Source organism: Benincasa hispida, chromosome 9 (assembly GCF_009727055.1).
Source record: "Benincasa hispida cultivar B227 chromosome 9, ASM972705v1, whole genome shotgun sequence".
Taxonomy (NCBI): Eukaryota; Viridiplantae; Streptophyta; class Magnoliopsida; order Cucurbitales; family Cucurbitaceae; genus Benincasa; species Benincasa hispida.
The window spans coordinates 62,072,621-62,095,611 of NC_052357.1; the positions used below are offsets into that span (position 1 = coordinate 62,072,621).

Here is a 22,991-nt window from a genome sequence, read left to right on the forward strand (position 1 = left end):
ACTTTTGAAGTACAAACTGGCATAAGTATGGTTTCTCTCTATAAAGGACAACACACCCAAGTTTTGAGCTTGAAAGAAGGAACATATTCTTGTAATAAGGGGCAGTCATTCAAGATTCCATGCTCTCATGTAATTACAGTTTGTAATTACATACGTATGACATATATACCACTTATTGATGAATGCTATAAATTTTCCAATTTCAAGTGATGTTATGAAGGTCGCTTCCATCCAATAGAACACCCAAATTATTGGCCAGAATTATCATTTACAGAAATTTGTCCAAATGCAGACTTACTAAGAGAACAGGGTCGGCCAAAAAGTACGCGCATTCATAATGAAATGAATTGGAGAGAGGCAAGCCAAAAAGTTGATGTATAATTTGCAAGAGAGAAGAACATAATAGACGTACTTGTCCACAACGTACATTAGGTGCTTCGTCTTCGGGTCATTAGGTATATCTTTTTTTTACTTGTATTTTTTATTAATTGTATATTTTATGTACTTATATTTTTCATGTAATTGTATCTTTTATGTACTTATATTTTTTATGTACTTATACTTTTTATGTAGTGAATTTATTTTTCATGTAATTGTATCTTTTTATGTATCTTTTATGTGATGGATTTTATTATGTAATGTAATTTGAACTTCTTAGGTAATGGAGTCTGGTCCTTCTAATCCTGTATAATTATATCAACAAAATACGCATCGTTCACGATCAGTATGAGATAGTTCTTCCACAGTAGTTTTGAGTTGTCAGAGAAAGGAGGCGTCTGCACAACATACTATCCCATTTGATCACCGCATTATTCCCTACGTTGAACAGGCAGTTTTTCTTAGGGTTACACAAATCGATTTTATCCAGCTTGATTGGCACCTTATTATTGCTCTAGTTGAGTGTTGGAGACCAAAAACCCACACATTTCACCTGTCCTATGGGGATTGTACAATCACACTGCAGGATGTTGCCATACAGGTTGGATTACGAGTGGACGGGCAACGATTGACAGGTTTACTACAATATGATTAGAAGAATGTTTGTGAAAAGCTCTTAGGCATTCTACTAGATAATCTGAAAGGATCAAGATTGAGTATCCACTAGTTGGCGTCCCAGTTTCCAGAATTACCTCCCAATGTCGATGACATCAGCGTACGTAGGTATGTACGAGTATACATCATGCAGCTTATTGGAGGATTTTTGTTCGCTGATAAGTCAAATACTCTAGTGCATCTCATGTTCCTCCTGCTACTGTCTGATTTTGAGTATGTTGGTACGTACTCGTGGGGTGGTGCATGTCTTACATGGTTGTATAGAGAACTTTTTCGGGCTACCAATGCACAAACGTTGGAAATAGCGGGGCCACTGGTACTACTACAGGTGTGGGCTTATGATAGATTTCCAATTATAGCACCACAAGTCCAGTTACAGGCCCCAGATCATCGTCCACTTAGTGTCAGATATTATTCATTTATATATTTATTTTGTTATTATTTTATATAAGAATATAAATTAATTGTATTTTTTATAATTTTAGATGGAGTGGTGTATTAGCTGCCTCTGAATAGTCAGCAAATTCCTCGTGTATCGAAAAATATTTGACAAACTGATGCACAATCAGGTAACAAATGTATATATAAATGAATATTTAAAACATTTTGGATGTATATTTATCTTTTTTTTTTTTTTTTTGTCAAGAATTAATTTGGACACCATACACACAACAGATTTGGTCGTCCCTACCTAATTACTGTCGTGATGGTGAAGACATCTGGTTGACGTTAGCCCTCTTATATGCTTCCATATAGTAGAGTGGCATCATCCATATCGTGTTGAACAGTTTGATATGCGACAAACGATACCTTCGTTGTCCTATACACTCCCAGCACTACACCAGATTTATTTGAGAGGTAAGCACGACCAAGACTGGCGTCGAATCCACGCGGAATATATATCCTACTGGCATGGACGACATGATCGTTGTGCACAAGGAAAATTAACAAATGGGCTAGCTGTATCAGATGACTACTTTTCCTGGTATAATTCAATCACGAGGCGATTTATCACATCTGACGGCGATTACTATTACTGTATGGTAAGAGATTTAAAATCAGATATTTTCCATATATATGATATGAATATTGTTTAATATTTATTTTTTTTCATTATACAGAATAATTTTATCGAAGATGTACAACAATATTCAGTGCAACGCAACTTACCAGACTTGAAACAAGACGACCAATGTTGCTGACACCGATTGAAGACTTATTCGTTGTAGATGACAACGACAGCAGGGTGAACCTAATTTAGAGGGACACGAAGACAACCCCATGAGGGGTAAGGGCTAGGGGGTCGTTTTTAAGTTTCATGTAAACTTTCATTTTCAAATTGTAAATTATAATTGTAAATCTTCTTTAATATCATGACATTTTTTTTAATATGAGTGCAAAATAATTATGTCTTCATTGTAGATTAAATATATAATTAAGTTTAATAATGAAGGAATTTGTGGACCCGTTCCTAAAGTCTTAATATTGTTGTACATAAAGAAAAAAGAAAAACGAATCGTGACCAGGTCTACGATTATGGCAATCGTGGACCCGATCCATGAGTTTCCATGCGACCAGTCAACCAGTCAGTCGACGTGGTGCTGACTTGATAAAACGGTAAATCGTGTACCCCGTACACGATTTCACTACTTTTGTCAATAGTTTCAATACCCACCTATTTTAAAAAATATTTTCTCATATACCCTATTTTTGTCGATATATATTAAAATAACATTATTTTTAAGAAAAAAAATCCAAATTCACTTGTTATGGTTTACAAAAAAAGTGGAGATAGTGGAGTGTGATTAAACGATGGAGATTTTTTTTTTTTGTTGAAATACAAGTGATAAAAATGTAAAACAAATAATTTTCAACAAGATAAAGGAAAGGAAATCCTTTATCAAAAAGGAAGATATGAAAAATTTGTAGGATTAATGTTTATATATAATATTGCATGACCACTATATTTATCTTCAAATATATTGGGTTACTTTGGTTCTTTGATCTTCATTTTTTTTAGAATAAAAAATTATTCATTAAAAATTGATAAGAAATACAACTTGCAGGTAGAAGTATGCTTCTCGACTTTAAGAAAAAAGCATTAACAATCAATTTGGGATTTGTTATTAGGTAGATTTATGTTTTTCAAAGAGTATCTCGTGGTCATTTTCATAATTTCTAAACACAGAATTTAAAACCAAAGAAAATGACCATTTATTGTTTTTAATAGTCATTTTTTAAAATAATATATTAGACATATTTTAATAGTTTTTGTTGTATGTTTTGTTTTTGAAAACAGAAAAATGAAAACCAATCATGAATCTAATAGGGCTTTAATCTTTTGAGTATGTGATTTGGATGGAAAGCACACAGATTGGTGTATCTTGAGATACACTCAAATATTAGTATTTTCAAAAAAAATTATTATTTATGAGAATTTTCATTATAAATTTTGAAAATATATTTATATTTTCTATTTTCGTATATAAAAGTTATTTCTGTTATTATTTATTTTACACTAAAATTAATTTTGCATAACTAATATCTAGATCATTAAAATTATTTGAAAAAAAAAACTTTGAATAAAGAGAATAAAATTATATTTTTAGCCTTGATTTTGTTTTTACTTTTTAATTATGTTTATATGTTATGGTGAGCTGTGAAGTGACATTACTTCGGAGTTCAACAACGTTAAAGGCTTGCATTGGTCTACAAGACTTCCTTGGGGAAAGGACCAGCTGAGCTAGCTTGGGTTTAGCTACCTGAGGCTACTTTGGTAAGGTTGTGATTTGTTCACGGACTTTAATGAAACATGGTTCATTTAATGCCGTTTGGATTAGACGGAAATTATTTATGATGCTAATTAATGGGGATGTAAATAATTGAAGTCCAATTTTCTCTACGCATTATTACAGATATATATATATATATATATACAAAAGAACGGCAAGATAAGAGTTCAAAAAATGTTGAAAATAAATGTTTTTGATGCATAATGATTGGACATTGATCACGTATCTATCGTACACTAAAACACTTAGTTGATTTCTATCAAGTATCTCTGAAGGGAAAAAAGAAAAATGTGGAAGTAAATTTTGCATGATAAATGATATATTTGACCCATCCAATATGACAAATTTGGATGTGGCAGATTTTTTTGAATCTCCTAAATAGAAGATTGACATAGTTGATGGAACATCAAAAGTTTCTTTTGACTTTGAAAATATCTAGACTTAGTGTTGGTTTTTTTCCATCTTTATGTTTTTTTCTCTTAGTAAATGTTAACTTTTGTATATTCCAAATGTTGTTTTTCTTATTGTAATTATTTTCTTTTAATGAAGAAAATTAGATTATTTTCATATGTTGGGTGACTAAAAAATGATTAAAGAAGACATATGTCTAGCAGACAATGCAACTACACCTACAATACTTACAAGTAGAAAATATTTTTCCAAACTAACAATGTTGGAAGCAAAAGCCAGTATAATATCAGGTTCTGCAAACCTAATTAAAGAGTTTGGAAAAGCAAATATTATTTTGCCTAGAGAAAAAAATTCAACTGACAATGCACTATTTTCTAGTCCATCAAAGAGAAATCTACTAAACTTTGAATATATATGTTGCAATGGTTATCATATTGAGACTGATAGAATGAATAATATGAAGTATTTTTATATCATATCTACTCTCTCATATGAAAAACGTATACTGAAAGAGTTGTCTACTTTATCTTTTGGATTATATTATAATCATATACGAGTAATTAAAACATATGCAACAATGAACCCGAAGTTTATGAATCTAGACATATTTACAATTTGGCATGATAGATTAGGTCATCCATGGTCTATAATGATGAGAATAATTATTGAGAATTCAAATGGACACCAATTAAAGAGCCAGAAGATTCTTCAGTCTAATGAATTATCATGTGATGCTTGCTCTCAAGAAAAATTGATAATTAGACCATCACTAGCTAAAGTGGGGATTGAATTACCTGCATTTTTAGAATGAATTCATTATGATATATGTGGACCTATTAACCCACCAAGTGGACCATTTAGATATTTTATGGTATTAATAGACGCATCCAACAAATGGTCACATGTGTGCTTATTATCAAGATGCAAGATTAATTATTATACAATTAAGACCATTCGTTTTGATAATGCTGGTGAATTTACATCCCAAGCAATTAATAATTATTGCATGTTGTTCGAGCCTCTTATGATGTTGTTTAATTCCCAAAAAGAACTATGAATCAAAAGGAAATTTATATAATACCAAACTACTCCTATTACTACTAAAACTTAGCAACAATGGTAAGGCCGAGTCGATCCGCAGGGAAGCGCGATTTGTTTCGTTCAGTTAATTTCCTAACTAGAGCAGTGAATGGGGGATTTTGGTGTGGAAGAGATAAAACGTGCAAAATTAAAATAAAAGGGTAAATGTAATTTAGAATAGGAGTCTATCTAATTTCTAGAATAAGAGAGAGAATCTTATGTAATTTCTTTCATTAGACATCAATTAATTATACTGAACCTGTCAACCCCTCAACCTATTAGAAAATCTAACAGCCCAATTAGCCAAATTCAATATTAAACCAAATCAGCCCTAATTCAATTTACAACTCTTCCTTCTTAGCGACATACAAGTTAAAATTGAATTACATTACGAAAGGGTGACATACTACAAGCTGGAAAAGCCATATCATATAGCATGATTTATTTAGAAATATTAAATCAGGGCATACATGAGTTTGGTCAGAAAAAGTCTAGACTTTACATATGCGATCCTAATTTGTGCAACGAAATCAATTAATTTATGCATAGGCTATGACAATTTTACAAACAAGAATTTTAATAAACCGATTTGTCAGGTCAATTCATAAAAATTCCATTAAGATTCAATCAAATCCACCCAAAGAGTTCACAACAATTCAGAGAATTAACTAGAAATCCTTCAAGAAATTAAATCTGAGATACACATCCGATCCATTGATTACAACCCAAAATAAAAAGAAAAACTAATCTAAATCACTAAATTTTGAAGGGAAAAGAAGAAGAATGAAGATAAACCTCGATCTCCATCAATTCAGCCCCCAAAAGTTAGCATGTTTTGACCTAAAGACGAAGGAAGGTATTTATAAAAATCATTGCAGCGTCGCAATGCTAGGAAAAATGTTGCAACACTGCAGAAAGCGTTGCAACGCTACACATTCTACCTTGTAACGTCAGGCTAGTGTTGCAACCCTGCAAAGCGTTAGGCTAGCGTTGCAACTCTGTAACCATGACATTTTCGTAATTTTAACTCCTTTGAAACCTATATGCTCAAATCACCTCCAAAATGCTTCAAATTAACCCCGTTCTTTACCAAATCATTAATTCTACCTCTGGGTTGCTCGGTACCTACAAAATAAGACGATAAACACATAAAATCTAACAACGAGCTAAAATTAAGCTAAAAAAAAAATAGCTCTTTCTAAGAGCTATCATATGTCAATTGGGATAAGTGTTGAACATCCGGTAGCTCATGTTCATACACAAAATGGTTTAGTAGAATCATTCATAAAATGTTTGCAGTTAATTGCTAGACCATTGCTTGTGAGAGCTAAGCTTCCCACATCTATATGAGGACATGCTATTTTGCATGCAATGTCACTTGTACGCATTAGACCAGTAGCTTATCATAAATACTCGCCATTACAATTAGCTTATTGTCATGAGCCATATAATGCCCATATGAGAAATTTTGGATATGCATTATATATTCTAATTGCTCCACCACAACACACTAAGATAGGTCGTCAAAGGAGGTTATTAATATATGTTGGATATGATACCTCATCCATTATTAAATATCTTGAACCCCTAATAGGGTGATGTATTTACTACACAATTTGTTGATTGTCATTTTAATGAGACAAATTTTTCAATATTAGGGAGATGAATTAAGAAATTGGAAAAAAAGGTTGCATGGAATACATCGTTATTGTTTCATTTAGATCCCCATACAGATTAATGTGAACTTGAAGTTCATAAGACAATTCATTTGCAAAATATAGCAAATCGGTTACCAGATGCATTCATAAATGCAAAAAGAAAGTCACTAACTCACATATATCAACTCCAAATGTTCCATCGAAAATTAATATCCAACACAAACAAGTTGTCACTAATGAGTTTGGAATACGTCAGAAGTATGGTAAATCAGTGAGTTCCAAAGATAAAAATCCTCGAAAACGAAAACTAATTAATAATCAAGAAGACTTGGTTGAGGATGTAAATACCTATGAAGAAATTCATGACATGACTAATGAGGAAGGTGGAATACATAAAGATAATGATATTTCAATAAACTATGTCATGACAGGAAAAAAATGGAATCGAACTCATGTAGTTATTGACAACATTTTTGCATATAATGTTGTTTTTTATATTATATCTGAAAATGAGAATTCTGAACCAAAATTTGTTAAAAAATGTCGACATAGAAAAGATTGGCTTAAGTGGAAAAAAAAAAACAATCGAGGCAAAATTAAACTCACTTTCAAAACGTTAGATTTTTGGACCAGTATCCGAACACCAAAAAGTGTCAAACTTGTAGGATACGAATGGATATTTGTGAGTAAAAGAAGTGAAAATAATGAAGTAACAAGATATAAAGCAAGACTAGTTGTACAATTTTTTTCACAAATACTTGGTATTGATTATGAAGAGACGTATTCTCCAATGGTGGATGCAATTACACTAAGATATTTAATTGGCCTAATTGTATGAAAGTCTGGGCATGCATCTTACGTATGTAGTGACGACATACTTATATGGATATCTTTATGATAATATTTATATGAGAATCCCAAAAGGATTTAAGGTACTTGAAATATATAAATCAAATTTTTGGGAATTGTATTCAATAAAGTTACAGAGATCGTTATATTGATTGAAACGATCAGGATGGATGTGGTACAGTCACCTGAGTGGATATTTGTTGAAAGAAGGATATCAAAATGATATCAAAATAATCCAATATGCCCTTGTGTTTTCATAAAGAAATCACAGTCAGTATTTACTATTATTACTGTATATGTTGATGACTTAAATATAATTGGGAATCCTGAAAAGTTTTCAAAGTTAATAGAATATCTTAAGAAAGAATTTGAGATGAAAGATCTCGAAAAAAAACATAATTTTGCCTTGGCTTACAAATTGAGCATTTAGCAGATGAGATATTTATTCATCAGTCAATTTATGCAGGAAAAATTTTGAAAAAAATTTATATGAATAAAGAACATCTATTGAATATTTCAATGGAAGTTCATTCATTAGATGTAAAGAAAGATATATTTTAACATTGAGACGATAATGAAGAACTTCTTGGTCATGAAGTACCATATTTTAGTGCAATTGGTGCACTTATGTATAATTTATTAGCAAAATATAGTTCTTCTCCAACAAAAGAACATTGGAATGGAGTTAAGCATATATTCTGTTATCTCTAAGGAACAACTGATATAAGTTTGTATTATTCAAATAAATCAAATTTTGATCTAGTTAGTTATGCAAATTCTGGATATTTATCTGATTCACACAAAACTATATCTCAATCAAGTTATCTACTCACATGTGGAGAAATTGTTGTATCGTGACGGTCAGTGAAACAGACCATAACAACTATTTCCTCAAATTATATTGAAATTCTTGCAATTCACGAGGCTTGCCGAGAATGTGTATGGCTAAGATTAATGACTCAGCACATTCATGAAACATGTGACTTGTCTTCTAATAAAAATCTTCCAACACTATTATACGAAAACAATAAAACATGCATATCCAAATCAAAGAATGATAGATTGAAGGAGATAAAATAAAGCATATTTCACTAAAGTTTTTTACACTCATGATCTTGAAGAAAATGGAGACATCATATTGTACAACAAATTTGTTTGAAGGATAACCTGAAAAACTTATTTACAAGAATTGGAGTTTTACAATATTGTGGGTATATAAAATTAAAAAAAAAAAAAAAACAATTACAGATTTACACCACAAGTATGAATTGGAGTTTTACAATAATGTGGGTGGAGATTCCATGATAGAATGCATTTGTATTAATAACTCAAAGGCAGCTCATTTTTTTGGAATATTGAGTTGAATGAAATATGAAAAAAGAAATAGAAAAGTACAAGGGCGATGGGCAGGATTAATAAGAATAAAAAATATCTCACTGTATATCTCATTCAATTATCCAACCATACTAATCTTCAATTTTTTTTAAATATTTAAAATAAAACTCTAATGTCTAAAAAGAAATTTTAAAAATCCAAAACTAGAATAGCTCAACATCCTAACATGCGAATATGTTAACGATAAAAAAATATGAAGTTTGAATTCCCTAACTATGATACAAAAAAAATTATATGGAATGAAAAATAAAAGAGAAAATATTTAGGTGTATTCGTGTAACACCTATGTTTGTCCATCTCACTAAATTTTCAAATCATAATTTCTCACATGGTAAAATTTTCTTTTATTTTTGTAATGTGCTTGATGATAGTAGAATATATCCAAGAGTAGTGGGAAAATAGTCGGAGGATAATACGTCGGTGTATCCCATGATGCATCCATCTCTATACATCATTTTCAAATCATTCACACACAAAAAAAATAAATCGAAAAAAGAAGTAAGAAGAATTTGTCACGTGACAACTATTGATTTTGCTAGAATGAGATGAGTTTAGAATGGAATATAATAATTGATGAGTGTTTTGGATTCAATTTATAATATCAAATTCATTCCGTTTCCATAGTTTTCAATCCAACTCTTGATCTCATTTTTAGTCCTTCCAATAGATAAGTAATCGTGATTACATTCTAACTACCACAAAAGTCCAAAAAAGTAATTTTGATAGTTGGAAATGGAATTGAGAGAGGAGGGGAAAGTGATGGTCCCCAGTGAGGGCAGAAAGTAAAAGAGAGAGTTTATGGATGAAAAAGCAGAACAAAGACATTACGAGGTTTATTGTAAAACCTGCAATACCTTTCAACAAATTAGCCCCAAACTTTCCATTTCCGGCAATTCCTCTTCTCCTCTAATTCATTTCTCCCTTTTCTTCCTTCACTCCTCCTCCTCCATTTCCCCTCACACAAGAAGAAGAACAAAAAATGGCTCGTGGGAAGATCCAGATCAAGAGAATCGAAAACCCTACAAACAGGCAAGTCACTTACTCCAAGCGACGCAACGGCCTCTTCAAGAAAGCCAACGAACTCACCGTTCTCTGCGATGCCAAAGTCTCCATTATCATGTTCTCCAGCACTGGAAAACTCCATGAGTATATCAGCCCTGCCACTTCGTAATCACCCCATTCTCCAACCCCTTCTCTTTTTTTCTTCTTCTTCTTCTCTTCCTCTCTGATCATCTGTTTAATTGATTTAGGACCAAGGAGCTTTTTGATCAGTACCAGAAGACTTTAGGCGTTGATTTATGGGTCTCTCACTATGAGGTCTCTTCCTTCTCTCTCTCTCTCAATTAATTTACTCAATTCATCATTCTTCTATGTGTAATTAATTTTTGGGGGGTCGTCTGGCAGAGAATGCAAGAGAATCTCAAGAAGCTCAAAGATGTGCATCGAAATCTCCGGAGGCAGATTAAGTATGTTTATTCCATCCTCCTCCGAATCTCTACTCTTTTTTTTATAAAAATATATATTTTAATTTATACAGGCAGAGGATGGGGGAATGTATGAATGATCTGAGCTTTGAAGAACTGCGCTGTCTCGAACAAGATATGGATAACGCTGTCAGGATCATCCGTGAACGCAAGGTGTGTCTCACAATTCCATTTTTTTCTTTTTCTTTTTTAAATAATAATTACCTCCATTCTATTTATTTAGAGCTATGTTTATAATTATAATCTCAGTCTTTTTTCTTTTTTCTTTTCTTGAGTTAGTTCTATAACTCAGATCAGTAGTTGTCTTGGGAGTTGGGTTTCATCTTTAACCTTTTTTAAAGATTGATTAATAAATCAATCTTATTTAGTGGCTAATTTTAGATTTTTTTTTAAAAAAAAATTTTAAACTATGATGACCTATTTCTGTAGAGATTGAGTACCAATGAAGATCCTGTTGGGTTTTCAAGAATTTTGCTTGTTTTATAACCATTTCTATATTATAGTTTTTATATATTCTAAATAGCATTTAAAATCTTAGCTGAGTTCTAAATTCAATCAGAAAAAAAGAAAAAAAAAACTACTTCCTAATAGTTTTTGAGATTTGATTTGGATTTTGAAAAGTGTCTAAGTAGATATCAAACTAAAGTAACCAAGTTATTGATTCTCTAAAGTGTTTATTATTATTATTATTTTAGAAATGATATTTTATTAATGCATATATGGAGTAAGTTCAAGAATAATATAGTTTTTGAAAATAATGACAAAATTGAGGTCTTTGGGAAATTTTTTCTGAAAGTTAAGTGATTGAAGAAACAAATTTTAGAAATAAGGTTAAAGACGAAACTCTTGACAAAAATAGGATAGTGGTAGTGTTGAAGCAAAGATAAAGGACTAACTTGAAATATAAGAGACTACCCTAATTTTGTAATTTCTTTTCTTTCAACCCTATATTTAGTCGATAAATATTAAAATAATAATATTTTTTTTAAAAGATTCGCATATATGTAAGAAAAGATACTATGAAGGATTATTAGCAAAGTAGTTAAAAAACTTTTGCCTTATCATAATTTTAAATCTAGTTTGAATCGAAAAATACTTAAGATTTGTTTCAAAGTAATTTTAAAATGGTTAAAATTATTTTGTCATTTTCAAAATCATGATGAAAAGTGTTTTTAATCCTTTGAAATATATTTAGACAACATAAAAATTACATATAAGAATTAAATATTTGAATTAATTTTGAATGATTAAAGACATGTTTATGAAAATTTTGTATATAATAAAAGTGATTTTAATGTTTTTAAAATTACTCCAATATATGCTGTTAGGCTGGTCAGTTTTGTACTAGTAGGAGAAAAAAATGTTAAACGTTGGAGAAAAATATTTTTACTTTTCCAAAATTAAAAGGTTGAATTTATAGTGATGGTCAAATTAGAGATTCTTGCTGGGAAAGTATTGTTGCTTTTCAAATAAGTTCTTCAAACAACCATAAACCATAAATCTTGGTGATACAAACTTATGTGTAGTATTAAGTATAAGTTGTATCAAAAGAATACACAATAATTGAAGTTCTAACCTAATCCTTATTTGGAAAATAATTGGATATAGTTAAAAAAAGTGGATTGAATGTTTAAATCAAACACGAATAAAAACATGTTTGTGAATGATTTTAAAATTCTCAAAAATCACTTTTGTAGGTTCAAAATAAATTAAAATATGTTTTTATTCATTTCAAATTGATTTCTATAGTATGAAAATCACATTTTAAAAGTGTAAAACTCAATATTATATTGATTTTTGTCTATTTAAAAGTGCACCAAAATATTTAGAGTCATATTCGACAATGAATAAATTGGGTATACTAAACACAAATTATTTTATAATTATGATGCATCTACCATTTCTTTAAATTGAAAGACTTTTCTTTAGCCTCATTTTCGTACCTTCTTACTATTCAATGAAGCACTTTTATTTTTCCTTTAAAAAAAATAAGTTTAAGCATTCATAATCTCTCTTTTTAACATCTTAAATTATGTGTATTAAAATATTTCATTAAAAATAAACTATATCCTAATGACTTCAATTGAGCATATATTATTCACTTAAAATTATGGTCGACATTAAAGACATGTTTGGATTGACTAGAGAAAAAAATATTTAAAAAAAAATCATATACACACCCTAATTCAATCGAGCTAGCTTCTAGGGATATCATTCCACTTATGGATAGTAAGTTCATCTTTATAGTTACATAATGGTTAAAATATATATAGTAGGGATCTTGCATACAGTGCAACGGTAAATATTTATCTTTGCATATTATCATGTTTTTCTATGTATAATATTGACCAATTGAATTTGAAACTTTGTTCAACAGTATCGGGTGATAACAAACCAGATTGAAACGCACAAGAAGAAGGTAATTCAAATCATATCATTTATTATTGAAACGTTGTTTGGTAGGTTTATCTTTAAATATCCTACAAAAATTTGTAGTTTGGTTACTATTTCTAATTGAGTAATACTCAACTGATAGCTTAAATGCATTAAAAAAATTTAAAGACGAAAAAAAAATTACCACATAGAACTTGTAATTGGATGAAAAAATTTATTAAAATCTAGCTAGCAGACAAGTATTACCCATTATATATTTGTTTTTCAAAAGATTGTTTGCAGTAAGTTTCATTATATTTTAGGAGCAATATTTTCATAGTCACAATAACTATGTTTGGAATGGTTTTCTTTTTTTTCCCTTTTGCATAAAATCAATTTTTTTTGCAACCTAACTCCATCACACAAGAAAAAAACTAAAAAATAATGTTAGTCATGTAGCTAACTATGATCGAATAATTGGATGGATTATACAAATCAGATGAATGAACCTTGGATGCACCTATGTATTTTTTTATTTATTATTGCAATGTCTTTACGTGAATATTACTTCACTCGCTAGTAGGCATTTAAAAAAAACCACATAAAACATTGTGATTGGATTGCAATCTAGTTAGTATCCTAGTATTACTATTCTATATCGGTTTTTTCAAATATTGTTTAAAATAAGTTTCATTATAAAATAGTATTCTCCAAGAGTCACACAAGAAGAGTTTTTTTTTTTGGTCGGTCTCCTGATAATATATGAGATGTGAGAATCGAACATCTGACTTTAAAGTTGAATGATAACAAGATCTACTTCAGATGAGTTATGCTCATTTTGACACAATAAGTATATGTTTAGAATAACTTGCATCATACTTCAGGACAATCTAGGCTACTAACATTTATTTGTGCAACATATTCCAATCATATAAGAAAAAAAGAGGTAAAAAATAAGAGTTAATCACGTGACAAATTGTGGTTAGATATGATGAATGCAACCTTAGATGCACCCAACTAATTTTCAACTAACATGGAATTCTTTTGATGTGTGAAAATGCAGTTAAAGAGCGTAGGAGATATACACAAGAGGCTTCTCCAGGAGTTTGTAAGTGTGATAATTGACTGTAGTTGAAAAAATACGTACATATAGAGTTTTGTGATGAGAATGGCATATATATTTGCGATGTAGGACATTGCAACAGAGGAAGATCCACATTATGGGCTTGTAGACAATGGAGGAGTAGGAGTAGGAATAGGAGATTATGATTCAATTATGGGGTTCTCAGGCGGTGGGCATCCTCGCATATTCGCATTGCGACTCCAGCCTAACCACAACGACAACCACAACCATCCCAACATTCACGTTCATCATCCTCCCCCTTCAGATCTCACTACCTATCCACTCCTCGAGTAGTTCATTATGCCAAATTACCACTCTCTTTTACTATAATGCTTGCATGACTTAATTCCCATGCCCATCAAAACCCAAACTCACATCTCAACTTTATCTCTACATATATGTTTTTATTTTGTTCCCCTTTTTTCCTTCACTCACCTGTTGTTTCACGACACACCCTTTCGAGGAGATTATGAATTGTTTCTAGCTGATCATATGGGGTTTCTTTTCTTGTCTAAGTTTGTGATGAGTGATGACACATCACGGGGTTATTTGGAGACACACCATACTCTCTTTCTCAACTTCTTAATAAACCCTACCCATTGACTTTGTTTTTCTTTGTTTCATCTCAAATATTGCCTATTATAAACTCTATTCTACTACGTGTTATTCTATCCATGATAGACTCCTATATTAGTGATAGATTGTTGTTTTTTTTTCCTATAATATATGAGGTGAGGAAATCAAATCTCTAACTTTGAAGTTGATATTATAAACACTATATTAATTGAGTTTTGCTCATTTTGGTAGTAAATGTTGGATTGGTTTGGATTGACTTGAGAAAAAAGTGTTTTCTAAAAAAATTTATTGTTATTTTATCACTTTTTACCAAAAAAATGGTTGAAAATGTACTTCAAAGGTTATTTTGAGTGGTTGTTGAACATTCTAATTTTTTTTTTCTCGAAATGACTTATTTTTTAAATTAAATACTTGAAAATGCTAACTAAACAAACCCTTTATGTCATTGATAACATTAAGAGTTTTTTTAATAGTATAATTGAGGTTGGGGAATTTGAACCACAAAGTTCGTGATTACTTACGCATTTGTATGCCAATTAACTTAATGCATGAAATCAAAGCGAGCATAGATAACATGCCCTACTAAATTAAAGTGAGCAATTTGTAATTTTAAGATTTAAAAAATTGATTTTGTTATGTCTTCAAATTGTTTTAAATTTTGCCAAATTTGCAATATTTTTGTTTTGCTATTTGTGCCAGTAGTCCTTAGAGAAATTAAATAGCATCTTGATTTATTTTTAACTGAAATTTTAAGTGCAATATTCATTTTTTTGAGAAAATATTATTTTATTATACTTTTTCTATTAGTTGCCAATACATTTAATTTGTATTTACTACGTTCTCTCTCTTAGAAATAAGGCTAATTTTATCAATTTTATGCTTGGAGTTTCCATTTTTCACCTCACATACTGCCGTGAAAAAAAGAGTAATTCTCTCCTATGGACATAATAATGAAATGATTTTTCTAGGCTCCTTGATAAACATCTGATTTTTTATTTTTGTTTTTGAAAATTAAACCTATTTTATCTACTTTTCTTACAATGATTTACATCTTTGTTAAGTACCATGATCGAATTCTTAGTCAAATTAAAAAACAAAAACGACTCTTTGAAAGCTACTCATTTTAGTTCTCAAATTTTGACTTGATTTTTAAACTAGATAACAAAAAAAAGAAATTTGGAGGTGGAAGTAGTGTCATATAATTAATTTTCAAAAAAAAAAAAATTAAAAAACAAAATGATTACCAAACGAGAGTTTAATTATTTATTTGCAGTTTTTAAAATTCAGGACTAATTACACGTTTTTAAACACACACATCCATCCCGTATAAATAAATATTATTCATCTAAACAAATTTAATTTGAGAATGTGATCAATATAATCTACTAAAAGCATTATCTATTATTTAAGGGTCAACTACGTTAAAGTTGAATCAATATGATATATATTTTTATTTTGAGGGAGAATCAATATAATATTACAATATAGTCATAACATGATTTATTTATTTATTTTTTTTATATAAAGATAACATGAAATTAATGAAACCAAAATGTTAACATATTTACATTATACTAAGGTAATATGAAAAATACTAAAGATTAGTAAGAAAGTTATAGGTATCACCACATAATCTTAAGAGACACCCTCATACACAAATCCAATAAAACAAACATAACGTTGTTATATGAATATTTTGAAATTATTCATTAAAAAAATATCTTATCTCAACAAATAAACAATCACTAAAAACACAAATAAGAACTCGTATTTGAAATCTATCATTGATACTTTTAGCATTGAATTTAATTAAAAATATAAGTTATTTTCCATTTGTAGCACATGTTTAAATAATTTGCTAGATTTGATAATTTATTATAACTTAGGCTTTGTCTAAAGTATATTTTATGTTCATATGTGAAATAGGGTAATAACCTAGATTTAGCCTAAGTTGTACTTAATCTATACCTCCCATTTCTTTTACATGGTCAAAAAAATAATCTATATTTTAGAAGAAAATTTATCACATGATAGGTTTTTATTGATATAGTTTAGACTGTACGAAGATGAGTGTAGTTTTACTTAGATATTTCTCTATAAAATATATTTATTTCAGTGGGTGCAGATGAAACGAAAAAACAATAAAGTAACCGAACCGAGCCAAACAGACTTAGTGGTTAGTTGGAAAATTTCGGTTCCTTGTTTGAAAAAGCGATATTCGGTCCATTGTTGAAACAAAAACCGAACCGATCCGGGTAATGAAACCAAATACATATATATCCAGCTCCCAAGCCCAGAATTTCAGATTCCATACTAAAGCCCAAATTCACAAGATTGGTCCACAAATATAAAAATCCATTAATTTTATAAACCCTAAATCCATATATTTCCTTCTCCTCCTCTCTCTCATTCTAAATTCCGACTTCCGACTTCCGACCATCTCTCCACCGTACCTCACTCTCTCACCGCCAACTACCGTCGCCGCCCTCCCTTTCATGTCCGCTTGTCGCCGCCCTCCCTTTCATGTCCGCTTGTCGCCGCTGTCCCAAGTATTTGAAATAACCCCCGCCAGTCCGCCATCGACGTACCACTGCCCCTGTTGAGTTTCCATTCTCAGCAGCACCAGCTTCGTTGCCTTCTGGCAACTGCAAAAGGAACCGTCGCCGCCCACCTCTCCCACTTTACTCGTTACTCTCTGCTTCGTAGTGCTATTGGGTCCATTCTACATCTAAGCGTTCTTCGGTTTACTTTAGTCGACTCGCAATGGGGAAGAAGAAGTTCTTCGACAAGAAGAAATCCGCAACTTTCCAATTACTTGCTCGTGACTCATCTGATCCAAATTACGATGGAACTGCCGCCACCGACCGTGTTTTTGTACGTGTTGACAACCACTCTTATAGTCTCCCTGCCTTTGATGATGGTCCTGCCGATGCTTCCGGTTCTGCCTGCTACGATGAAGATCCTAACTCAATATTTGCCGATGCTCCTGAAGATTATGATGATGAAGATAATGGAGGTTTTGGGCCGTCTTTGCGGTTGCGTGAGGAAGTTGGTGGAACAGCACCGTTACCCGAAAACGTCAGAAGGGAGATTTTGGAGCTAGGGTTCCCTGATGATGGTTACAATTATTTGCTGCACCTTCGGGAGATTAAGAATACGGGTGGTGGTTCGGCGTTTTATCAGAACCCCAAGGCCAAGCTGAATCAGGTTCCACGAGATGAGAAGGTTGGTTGTTTTGTTTTGTTTTAGAATACAAGATATGGTTTGGGATTTAGACTGTATTCATAATTATTCGTCATATTGTGTTGTTTCTGGATAAGCTTTTTTCCCCTTTCGTACAACAACGTTTCTTCGATTGTTTTGTAGGCGTATGATGCCTCCAGAGTGATTGTTTCTAAAGGGAACATTGATGCCGATGGGAACATCTACAAAGTTGCGTCCAAGACTGTTGGAGTCAGGGTTCAAAATGTTGTTGACCCTGAAATAGCTGCACTGCTTGATGATGATGATTTATCGCGATTTGGTTCTGATGTCGAGGACTTAGAAGAGGACTTCGTAGTTCAGGCAAACTTGTGTGAAGAAGGGGAGGATGATACTACGGACAATAAGTTTACTGTGGTTGAGGATGTTGAGAGGACGGCAGGAAGCCATTTAGTTGACAACAAATCTTTTGGTGACAACATTTTTGAGGACGCTGATATGGACCATTTGGAAGAAGTAAGCGAGAATAGTGACGTTGATAAGCCACGAACTCGTCGTCTTTTGGATGATCAATTTGACACTGTGAGTTCCCATTAGTTATGCATTCCAGTTCTGTAGATTTCTGATTCTTACATTCTTGTGACTATTAACTTGTTTCTGTAGCTAGGAAGATTATATCCTTTTTTGGTTTCATTTTGAAATCTGTTTGGTTATTCTGAAATGTTAGACTTCAGTACTCTATTTGTTTGCAATTGAAGAATGCTTTATGTTTGACCTTTTCAGATCATGGTTTGATTGTCTGTACTTCTCAAAGTATACACCCTCAAATTTTCTAACAGTGACTTTTAATTTCGATTTTCACATTTTTTAGTGCTTATTATCTATCTTTGATATTTTACTTGGATTTTTTTAATATCTAGGCTGGGCCTTAAGCAAAATTTGCCTAAAATTTCTTTTTTTTCAAACTGGAATTACTCTCTGAGGGATCTCTCGGTGAATGAAATGACATAGTTTTTTTTAAATAAGATCCTGTTGTATGTCAGTCATTTATTGGGCTAGTAGACAATAAACTGTAAAGCAAACAATGAATTATCTGAGAGAACGTGACAGTGTAGGATCCAGCTATATTTTCCTTGGAGGTTGGAAGGCTCTTGAATGCTTTCAGGAGTAACCCTTCCTTTCCATTTTTTTATCTTAGTGATTAGTGATTTTGAGCTAGTAATGGGGCCTATCATTTCCTTTTCTTCATGGCTTGAGATGTTTGTTATCGTCTTTCCTTCCAACAGTTTCCTGTGAGGATTTTTTTGTATTTACCTCACCGTTTCTGATGGATGCAGCTGTTGAACCGGGACTATGCATCTAGTGACAATGAGGGCACTGATTGTGACGAACCCTGCATAGCTGAAGAAGACGAATCTCTTGCCCAAAAGCTCAATCATGCCCTTGGCAATCATAGTAAGGATGAGTTTGAACTTGAGCAAGGATATAAGGCTCCTGCAGATATATTGAATGGTAAAGAAGGATTAGAAGATTTAGAGCTTTTGCAGTCTGCCAGTGATGTAATTCATCGGTGTATGGAATATGCTGAGAAATATCAAAATGAAGATGATGACATTGAAGATGAATTTATATTTGAGGAGAGCAGTGACGAATCTGAAGTTTGGGACTGTGAGACCATTGTCTCTACATGTTCTAATCTCAATAACCATCCTGGGAAGATCATGGCTCCTGAAATGACCAGAAGGAAGAAGTTGGCAGAAACTGTCTCTGGAGCTCTTAATTCCAATAATCCTGTGATAACTCTTCGGGGAAAAGAGAAGCTACCAGTGGACTTCCTACCTCATGGTCGAAAAGTCGACAAAGTGATAGATATTGGCAAGTTGAGAACCGAACCTCAGAAGAGGAAGTCGCACAGTCAGGAGTCCAAAGAAGAAAAGAAGGAGAGAAAGGTAAGCAGGCTTACCTTATCATTTTGTGTTTTATTTCATTCACGGAGTTTTCAAAGATTTAGAGATATCTGTATAACATTTAGGTATAAATCTTTGTGCTAATTTTAGACCAAGTCTAAATTATAGTTATAATTTTGCCTGTGCATTTAAATTAGCCTGCCATTTATTATTATGTGATGAAGACCTCCTTAATCCATGCAGGCTGCGATTAAAGAAGCACGTCGTGAAGCACGCCGCACGAAAAAAGAAATGAAAGGCCTTTACAAGGGGGAAGCTCATCGTGCTCAGAAAGTAGTTGCCTTTTCTGGTCCAGCATCTATTCATCTTATGTAAGTACCAAGCAAAAACTGTTTCAGAATTTTTTATTGGTATGTCTAAGATGTGATGGGTCCTCTCCTGTTGTTGATAGAAAGGAACTGAAAAATCAATAGTTTATTGGAGTAATTTCGTTCATTTTACTTGTTTTGCCTTTATAACTTGTAAAATTGTAGACTACCCAAGGTCTTTGAACAAAATGAGGTGCTATGATTTGTCAGCCTGAAAAACAGTTTCGTTTATTTTTACTATTATTTTTATTAATTTCTATGTAAAACTAAAGATGAATAATGGTGAGCTTGTAATTGCTGTCTTGCATGTTTGTATTGTTTTTTAGTGTTAAAATATTGATATAATATTAAATTTACTTTCACCCATAAGCTTAAGCCTTTGTGTTAATTGGTAATTTATCATTGGGTGTCGATGCTAATTGGAATTTTGAATGTGGTGTGACTTTTACAGCTCAGTATGCCTTTTCGAATGATATGGCTTGAGCTAACAATTTATTAAACGAACCACTTGTCTAGTGCAACTGTGCAACGCTACGGAGATGGACAAAGATCAATTATTTTTATAATGATCATAAGTATTTTATTTTCAGGTGAGAGGGGCTAGAAAATTGAACATTTTTTTTTCCCATTCGTGGTGCTGGGAGTTTGCGGAACAATACTTGTACAGAACAAAGTAGCCAATGATCCAAATGTGTGGAGAAAGGAGAGGAAAATAAGAAAAGGCTTAATCTGTTCAAGGATTTCCCTGATATCCACCACATACGGATCTGATTCTTTATATGATTAGTCTAAAGAAAAGCGTCTATAACACATCTTATGATGTGTGTTCGAACGAAAGCATATTTATTAAAACTGAAGTCGTTTGCTTCAACTTGCATACTTCTCGGACCATGAATTTGTATTTTTGTTCTTCTAATAACATTTAAGTTGAGATTATGACAGTTATTTAAATGAATGGTGACAATTTAAGGATTAAGATAAAGAATTCGATTTCATGAATGTACCGGTAAAATATCAACAAAGGTACAGAGTTATTCAAATTAGTGATTTAATTGTTTCGAATTACAAATTTAGATAGACGTAATATTCATACTCGTACTGGAATTTATAACTTTTATAAAACACATCTTACGGTGGTTTGTCGCTACTTTTGACAATGCTATGAAAGATCTATTAGGACTTTGTTTCATAATATTATAACTATGTGGGGGTGCCAATTAAATCATATATAATTACTATGGAGGAAACTAACCCTTCAATACAAGTAATTTCAAGTTCATCACTTTTCAACTTAATGGGGAATGCGGCCTGCTCTTCCTCCCCCAAACATGGGGTTTGGATTCCAGGGGCCGTAGTCTGCCTCTGCCACAATTTCTTCCGACTCGACCTTCAAACGAACATCATCTTGCTTCACTTGAGATTCATAGTTGCCATAAGTTGTCAACGGTTCAGCGGTTTCGAATATCGCCGTTGTGATAGTAAACATCATTACACCAAAGAATAAATAGCGAAGAGCGACTGAGGTAAGTGTAGCTGCTTCCATGCTATATCTGTGTGGTATCAACTCCCTGCAATTTAAGATTGATGTTTCTTGTGACATATACTTTATTTAAGTCTTGAATTTCAAAGGACAGTGGAGAGTCCTAATTATTTTAACTTTTACGAAGTGGGGTTGAGTTATAAATAAGCATTATTAGTGTTTTAATTAAAATGGATTTTCCTGTCACACGGGGTGGATGATATATCATGTTTCTTTCATGCATGCGGTGTTTTATTAAAAATGGAATGCCTAGAATATTTCGCTCTCATTGATGTAATAGATTATTTAAGTTGTCCGATTTTTGAATAGCTCAATTGATTTAGACGCATTCTCTTTGAACAAGAAGTAGGAAATTTGAATTTCTACTAGCTCTTGACCTCAAAAGCAATCTAACTAAGCATAGACATGAACAAAGGATATTAGGATTAGAAAATTTACCCTTCCTTATGCACAACCGAAACAATTGATTTTTTCTTTTGTTGGTATCAATCGATGTGTTTGTTTATATAGTTTAGAAAAATATGAAACGAGAATCTATTAAAATGTGACTACCATAGATTAGTGGTTTAGTGGTGTATTTGTTGAAAGTTAAACATGTTTTAATTTTAGATAAGTTAGGCATGAATGAAGAGTCAGTTAAATATATTTGAGGATTAAAGTATATTAATAGATGGGAATTCGTAAAATCATGTATTGAAGAGCTATATACATTCATAAAATATGTTCATGAATTTAAATATGAAAGTTTATATGTTGGGGTAGTTGCAAGGCTGTCAAAAAAGAATACTAAAATTAAGTCCATAATGATCTCCATATATGCATTTGGCAAAAAACGGCAAAATAACAAGCCTAGCACAACTGAAATAATCAGATGATCAAAATGCCTTCACAGTTAAAAAAAGCATGCTTGCATCTAATTGTCATATGTTACTATCTGATTGCCAATGATATCAATGGCTATCTGATTGTTGTCTGATTACTGTTTGGTTGTTATTTCATACTGGTTGTTATCTAATTGCTTTCTTATACCTGTTGCTAATGATATTGGTTTACTATCTGATTGTTGTTGAATTGCTATTTGACATTGATTGCTATCCGATTGTTGTATGATTACCTTATGTTACTATTACCTTTTATTAATTGTCACCTAATTACATTGTGTTTACTGTCTGATTACCTCT

General features: G+C 31.9%; 2 protein-coding genes across 2 annotated transcripts; both read left to right on the forward strand.

The window, feature by feature from the left end:
• Positions 1–10,059: 10,059 nt before the first annotated feature.
• Positions 10,060–14,869, forward strand: LOC120085321 (agamous-like MADS-box protein AP3). The gene is made up of 7 exons (XM_039041252.1): positions 10,060–10,405; positions 10,489–10,555; positions 10,643–10,704; positions 10,776–10,875; positions 13,100–13,141; positions 14,159–14,203; positions 14,288–14,869. Exons 1-7 carry the CDS (start codon positions 10,218–10,220, stop codon positions 14,510–14,512), a joined length of 729 nt encoding a protein of 242 aa, XP_038897180.1. The 5' UTR covers positions 10,060–10,217; the 3' UTR covers positions 14,513–14,869.
• A 2,297-nt stretch (positions 14,870–17,166) lies between these two features.
• Positions 17,167–21,221, forward strand: LOC120086326 (protein LTV1 homolog). The gene is made up of 5 exons (XM_039042914.1): positions 17,167–18,019; positions 18,161–18,577; positions 19,333–19,944; positions 20,146–20,273; positions 20,861–21,221. Exons 1-5 carry the CDS (start codon positions 17,558–17,560, stop codon positions 20,862–20,864), a joined length of 1,623 nt encoding a protein of 540 aa, XP_038898842.1. The 5' UTR covers positions 17,167–17,557; the 3' UTR covers positions 20,865–21,221.
• Positions 21,222–22,991: the final 1,770 nt, after the last annotated feature.